The following is a 7,801-nucleotide window of genomic DNA, read 5'->3' on the forward strand; positions in this document are numbered from 1 at the left end:
ACCACATCATAAGGGACCAGTTTTCATAAAGTCTAGATGCCATGATTGACCAACATGATTGAGCTTTAGGGACTTGATTTCCACTTGGACAGGCTTCATTCATTCAATTGAAAGATCTTTTTCACCAGATTCTCATGCAGGGCATGCTGTTTATCTGACAAAGTACCATGTGGCTTTGCCATATGACCAAAGTTGTCATTTGGCCTAATAAGACAGGTTCCATTAAAACTTCTTATACTGTACACTTGTTTATAACAACTTTCACAACATTACAATCTTAAATTCACATTATATTATGAGTTATACGTTAATCTAAGGAGTGAAATACAATTGTGCTGAAAACAGTAATATCACTGATTAAATTGATGTATTTTTAGTAAAACATAAATTTTTGGTTTCAATAGAAAAATATGTTCTATTGTAAAATCCTAACTACAGTCTTATATTTTCCTAGAATTATTGCAAAGCCTTGCACTCATAACATTCCTGTAAGATAATGCTTTTAGTTTTTTTTAATGTTTTCTTCTGCCACGAGTATTCATGATGAAATATTGAAGTGCTACACCTCACCAATTTACTACATTGCTACTTAGCCAATAGAATCACATCCATTTCTACTGTATACCTACTTTTGGTAAGTAACTTTCTACAAGCCTATGACAATATTATTACACAGTTACTGTAAAGATTGATGCACATGACAATCATCTCCCAAGGTATTCATTTTGGATACATCAAACTTCAATGGGTACTGTAAAACAACCAATAGAATCAAGCCCCAAACCACTTCTTCCATGGAAACCCACAACTCTGCCATATTCACTTTTGAACTTGGATGTGCACTTCCCTCCAAAGGGTCCATGTGCTTTCACATTGGTGTGTATGGTTAAGGATGTTAAACTCTCCACTTGCTTGCCTCCACACCACATTGGGGTGCTGCCATATGACCCTTCAACTTTTGTGATGTATTCACTAGGCTCGTCTATCTTGATCTGTACACCAAATACAATTTAAAGTCAAACCCAAATATGTTGCTCTTTAGGCCACACTTGTTGTTATCAAATTAAGGACAAAATCTTTGGGAGTGACCTCACACAGAGTTTGGGGAATAGCCTTACAGTTGAAGAGTTCGAACCATGATTGGCATCTCCATGACCAATAAAAAATGATGTTCCATTCATGTTGTACTCCATCTCCATGTAGAATATGCAAGGGGATGGGTCTGTGCTATACTTCATGGTTATCTGCTTTATGGATGTGACTATTCCATCAAAGAATTGACCTCCCCCATTGCCTCCCCATGGCCCTTGTACCTACAGAGTTGGTGTCAGAAGTTTCCACTTGTGATCCCATCCACATGGACATTGTCCACACAGATAGAACAGCAAAAATATGTAGAGCATGTACAGTATATGCTTCACATCACAAATCTATTGTCTAGTTAAGTATCACCTGATAGTGCTAAAAGAAATTCACCTTAACTCCTGTCTCCATATGAAAATTGGCTTCATTGCCAACATCTGTTTGGTGCAGTGATTTGATATCACCTGACCATATCAGAATTTGAAAAGCAAGTTCCAACTGAGAGTGTTTAGTTGACTCAAGAACAGGCACTATATCACAAAACCTAAGATATTGTGCAGGATTAACAACCCAATATGGAATATTGATATGCATCTTGAAGCTTGATTTTGAGAACTATAAGATAACTCTCACTGGATCTAACCTTAAAACCTGCTGGTGAACCTTCATGGACCCACTTCCCATTGTGATAAAAACAAAACTAGAGAGAGACCTGTGTGTATTACACTAGTTAAAAAGGAAGAACACTTAAATTTGTATCGTGTTTTAGAGGACTTCCATCACCTGCTAAGGTTTATCAGGTTATGTTGACAGAATACCTCGCAAGGCAAGCCCCTTGATGAATCGAAGCTCCGTGCAAATTGCGGTAAAATCAGGGCGTAGTTGAGGGTTTCGGTGCCAGCATCGATGAATCAAAGCAGCCAATCGCCTGGGAGTTTCCCCTGGCAACCTCGGCCGGTCCCCATCCTTTACAGCATCGAAATTGTAGTCCGCATTGAAATGTGCGAAAGGGTGATCTCCTGTAAGTATCTCGGAGCACGTTATCGCAAAGCTATAAACGTCTGCTTTCCTGGGGTGGAACCAGGCTGAATCTTCGCCTTTTCTGAGCTTGTAAGCCTCTGGAGCTGTCCATGCTGTCTTGACAGAGTTTGATGTCCGACGACCTTTTTCATTGATTATCCTCTTCAAACCGAAGTCTGCAAGTTTGACCGTGAAAGATGTAGATCTGCTGGAAATGGTCACTGTATCAGAATCCTTCACATCTGTTGAGGTGATAGGATCGGCAAATTGTACTAGAACATTGAGCGACATGATGTCAAGGTGAGTAAAGTTTTTGCTGTGGACATATCTGACGCCTTCGGCAATTTGCAGCATAATATCGACTGAATTTAAGATTGTAAATGGGGTAGGTGCAGACGGAGCATGAGTTCCATCTTTGTAATTCAGTAGCAGATTGTGCAAGCTTTTGCGCAGCGGTTCCATCAAGATACTTACGTAGTTTTTGTCTTCCCAACAACAGATGATACGGACTACATTCGGATGGTCAAGGGCAGCCATATCAGAAACCTCCTCCCTGAAGTGTGCCTCGTGAGTCGCATCTTTGTTGAAAGTCTTCATTGCATACATTTGCCCAAGCCATTTTATCTCTTTCACTTCAGCAACGCCTACTTTTCCATTCTGTTGTCTTTTAGAATCAAACTGCGGTTGAACCCATGAGAAGATAGATGACATAATTTGCGACAGAGAGCTCCTGTCCTCCAATTCTTTTTCTTCTGTATCCCACTGCTGAAGTACTTTATCCTTGAGGCATTCGGAACAAAAGTCTGGTTTACATATTTCATCACAAACGTGTGGGCCTTGGAGAAGGGCCCTCAAAGAATCTAGGTCTTGCCTTGCCGCAAGTATCAACCTGGCATGGTCGATGGACCTCAGCTTACCATCGCACGTCCTCTTGTCATAGATGTCGCTCTGTGCCACCAAGACGCTGTACAACACCAACGAGTGCCACTCAATCTCATACGCTATCTTCGCAAAAGTCTCTTGCAATTTTCCGCGTTTGAACACCACTTTCTTCCACTTTTCAGAGCAGCACTCTCTGATAAGAATCTCGGCGTCCTTCAGCACTCGGAGAAGTTCCTTAGCGGCTCGAAATCCGGTACCAGCGATGCGTCCATCGGAGCTTTTCTCATGCCTGCGCTGATAAGCCTCAAGGTCGTTCAAGGTGTACGAACTGTCGGCCGCTTTCTTAGCAACCAACTGACATTGTAGAACGTTGAGTTTGAGTGGATCGGTGCTGTTGCTATCGGAGGTCAGACGGACCAAATTCTCTACTGTTCCGCGGATATCCCTCGAAATGCCTGCCATGTCTACAAGGACACAACCCCACAGAGGATAGACAAGGTCTGTCTACAAACATAATTGCTACCTCACAATGGAGCCATGTCTACAAGGCCTCATGCCCACAGAGAATTGACAAGGTCTCTCTACACACATGGTTCCTCCCTCAAAATGGAGCTCATCCAGGTTTCTGGCTCTGTACGAGAACAATTGTCAATTCTAAATCAGGCCTGCGAAACTCTGTGATAATATAAAAAATGTGAGCTTTTCAACCCTCCCCTCTAGATATCCATGGCATTCTAGGTAAGGTTATCAACTTGGAATCCTGTGGCACTGTTAGCCGACTTAGTGGCCATGCTTCTTATCTGCACTTCTAATTAGGTGAACTAAAAACCTAGACTAGACAGCAAAGAGTTATATATTATGCCAGAGAGATTATCAAGCTAGACAAGTCAAGCAGTTTAATTTATCATTTCACTACACAATAATGTTGATTACATGCCATTGACCACACAAGCTTGTTGTTGTTGTTGTTGTTGTTTTTTTTTTACACAAATAAAGGTATACTTCACTGCAAAGCGAACAGTAAAAATACAAACGTCCCAGCCAGGTCCGGCCAGCACTCAGAACATAGACACCCTAAATTAAATTAAGGACTTATCCTAAGACACACTAATCTTCGTTGAAGGCCATCTTTGACCGAAGTAGCCAACATCTTGTTAAGTCACCAATGTTGTTGGAACACTTTCAATAACACAATCTTTTGATTTGTTGACTTCTCAATCTTTGTCTAGATTGCCATTTAAGCAAGTCTTTCATTATCAATGAAGCACATCCACATCAAGCTAAGTACCTTCTTTTTGCTAATATCTGCCATTAAACGTTGTATCATTATGTTCAATTCATAATTGCCACATGATTATCTTCTTTAATAATAGCTACAACTTGCTCACCTTCATGTATTATCATGGAATCCTAAGTACAAAGATTCCTTGTTTTTGTATGAAGAAAAGAACTTGTGAGACTATGTTCCTACTACTCCTATAAGATTGAAGATGGATGATGTTGCCTATCATGTGGCCATTGTAGCTTTTCACAACACTTTGGATAAAGGTAGTAGTAGTAGCATCGTTCGCACCTCCGCCCCTCGATCTTTTACTTATATTCTTATTTTGAAAATGGAGTGTTGGCTTACTAGGGTTTGTTTATCCTTCTAGAATTTTGAACCTTCACAAACATATTGTTAAGGACATAAATCTCAAAAAAAAAATCTCAATTCATTCTTATGTCACTAAAAAATATTAAAAAATCATTCAAAGTAGGTAATATATTGAACTAAAATAGCTATTGCCAAAGACAAGAAGATTAACAAGGCTTAAAATAAGACTAAGGACTAGAAAGGTATTGACAAGAATAAATAAGGCTTCACATTAGCCTCCATATACTACTATCCAAATAAGAGCTATGTGGCGACATCCTATAGGACTTTCAATACATGTCTAATTTGTAAGATATATGCCTTAACTTACAAGACAAGTTTTCTATATGCATGTTGTTGTATGGCGTGATTTGCTATCTAGGAATACACTAGATATCTAGATGTAGAGAGTGTAGCTTAAACCTTTATATAAATCTTGTCTTAGCTTCCAAAACTCCTTTATTTTGCATAAAACTCAAAATATAACAAAATCCCTTCAAAACATATTTTTCCCGCAAAAAGTTTTCTTTTTCTAAACTTTAGAAATTCATAACTCTTGATCTAACCGTTTAGTTCAGCTGAAATTTATAAAGTAGGTAGAATTCACCTTTAAATTTTACCACAAAAAAAACCAACCACAAATTCACTTCCGATCTTTTGGAATCTAAGAAATCCTAGTAGACGCTCTAAACCCTAATTTACAAGCTTCTGAGCACTATTTTCTTAATATCTCAAGAATCCAATAATAAAATGTCATTAAACTTATGTAAAAAGTTTATTAACATGAATTTACACATTCCTTAAAATTTTTAGCTGAAACCTTGTTAAATTGCTCAAGATATAGCTCAAGACACAACCACTGGTAAATTGGATCACTTACTACCCTTAGATTGCATGTGCTGACTTCAAAATCCAATAACTCCTTTATTTTAACTTAGAATCCAATAAGTAATATGCAAAATGTATAGCCGCAAAGGTGCTCTCTCCAATCGCAGTTGCCGATCCTCAATTGCTATCCGTACATGTGTGTTATGCCAAAAAGAGTGACAGTAGCTCCCAAATCAAAACCTTAACTTTGAGCACCTATATCTCCTTTATATAAACTCCAAACCATACAAAACTTGCACCAAAACCATAGCCAAAAACTTAAACTTGTTGATACTAGCCTTCAAAGCTCAAATTTCCTCGAAAAACTAATCCTAATCCCTATATGGCCTCGGGTAGCCTCCTCAAAGCCTATTGGTTATGATTTTTGACCAATAGGAATGGAGATTTTCATCATTCATCTCTATTCATCTATATTGGTGCCCTAATTACTCTCTTTGCTACCAAAACCCTTCTTAATTTTTTTTTTTTTTTTTTTTTTTTTTTTTTTTTAATAAGATTTACATAATTTATGTTCTAAACATCAAATAAAAGAACCAAAATAAGTTTTTAAAGGTCACCAATGTCTAAAAAAGGTGACTCTAAATATTTAGAAGTTACTATCAATCAAAACCAATCTTAAAAGCCACTATCAAAAGAAAATAAAGTTATACAAATTTTATAGTAATCTTTTTAAACAACCTCTTTTCAAAGTAATAATCAAATTATATTCTAAAACCAACTAAATCTACTAACATGGCTCTTACCATATTACTTAAATAAATTATATATTAAATACATAATTACATTATTTTCATATAGTAGCCGAACCACAACATGACAATACTACATTGGAAGCTTGTGCCACAAGCTATCGATATGTATGCCACATGGCTAATTTATTGGCTAAGTTTTTAATTTATTAATTAACAACAAACATATATAAAAGAAAATATGCATCTATGAAGCTTTTAAGAAGTGTCACCACAAAATAATATTAAATCTATGTATATTTATATTCTATCTAATACTTCTTATCTAGGTAAATATATATGTCCATGATATTATTCTTCCTTCTAGAAATGAATTCTACAAGGAATGGAGATTCATTATTAAAAAAGCCCAAGATACAATGAATTTTATTTGCTACATATTCTAATCTTTATTTCCTTTATAGATGGTTGATAGGTCTTTCTACCTTAGAATGAAACATTATTAATAATGTTTCATTCTAAGGTAGAAAGACCACATTTTTATTTTTATTTATTTATTTATTATTGAGGCCTTTATAACTTCTTTCAAATAAAATATTTGTAAGACCATTAGAAGTTGTATCAACTTCTAATAAAATCACCAAATATTAAGAATCTCTTCTAAAATCATGATATCAAATGTATTATATCTTGCTATCTATTCAAAGAAGAACTTGTTGTTTTTTGAGCGTCTTCATTTTAATTATGTCGTCTTGAAGGTTGTAAAAATTGCAATGTCTCATTTAATAAGTCAAAAAATGATATTTCTTGGGTTGAATATGCTAGTTATTGCTTTTCCATCTTTTTAGTACTATAAATACATATAAATTACAAAAAAAGAAAGAAAATAAAATGAAATATTTTTTGAACTATATTTCATTTATATCAAAGATTTATTATTCTTTATCTTGGTTTTAATGGATGACATCAATAAAAAGCATCAATCTTTTTTTTTGCATTTGTAAGATTCTTAGCTCACTCATATATATATATATATATTCATTAATATCATATTCTTTTAATTATATCTTTATTGTTGTATATAGCTCAGTTAAATGATTTGCCAAATCCTGTGCCACAAGATTATGAACTTTTAAAAAGTCAAAAACATCAAGTCATGGATGATAATCATAGTTAGTAAAAGAAAGTATTTATTATATAAAAAAAAATATCATATTATCATAAGCAAACTTTACCAATGATATAAGAGTTATTCAATTATCTTATTGGTAATTGATAGTATACCTTAAATACTACTCTAAAACTTAATTTATGTACTTTGTTTGTCGATCAATTTTAGAATAATAAAGCCAAAGATAGAATTATATCTATTTTTAAAATCTTAAAAAAGATATTTTAAAATCTTGATATAAATTGAGTTGTACTATCTAATATCATATCTTTAAATAATCTATAATAATAATAGATATTATCAAGAAAAAACTTAGCTATTTTTTCACTAGTGATAGATTTCATACATGATATAAAATGTGTCATCTTAGTAAAATGATCTACTATCACTAATATAGAATCATATAAATCTAAGACTAAAAGATCCATGATAAAA

At 34.9% G+C, this 7,801-nt stretch overlaps 1 protein-coding gene across 1 annotated transcript; it reads right to left on the reverse strand.

The window, feature by feature from the left end:
- Positions 1–330: 330 nt before the first annotated feature.
- LOC112295198 (light-sensor Protein kinase) lies at positions 331–3,600 on the reverse strand. The gene is made up of 4 exons (XM_024546478.3): positions 1,902–3,600; positions 1,477–1,547; positions 1,119–1,313; positions 331–992 (listed from the first exon to the last, which is right to left on the reverse strand). Exons 1-4 carry the CDS (start codon positions 3,445–3,447, stop codon positions 735–737), a joined length of 2,070 nt encoding a protein of 689 aa, XP_024402246.1. The 5' UTR covers positions 3,448–3,600; the 3' UTR covers positions 331–734.
- Between the last annotated feature and the right edge of the window lie 4,201 nt (positions 3,601–7,801).

Source organism: Physcomitrium patens, chromosome 18 (assembly GCF_059467195.1).
Source record: "Physcomitrium patens ecotype Gransden chromosome 18, ASM5946719v1, whole genome shotgun sequence".
NCBI lineage: Eukaryota > Viridiplantae > Streptophyta > Bryopsida > Funariales > Funariaceae > Physcomitrium > Physcomitrium patens.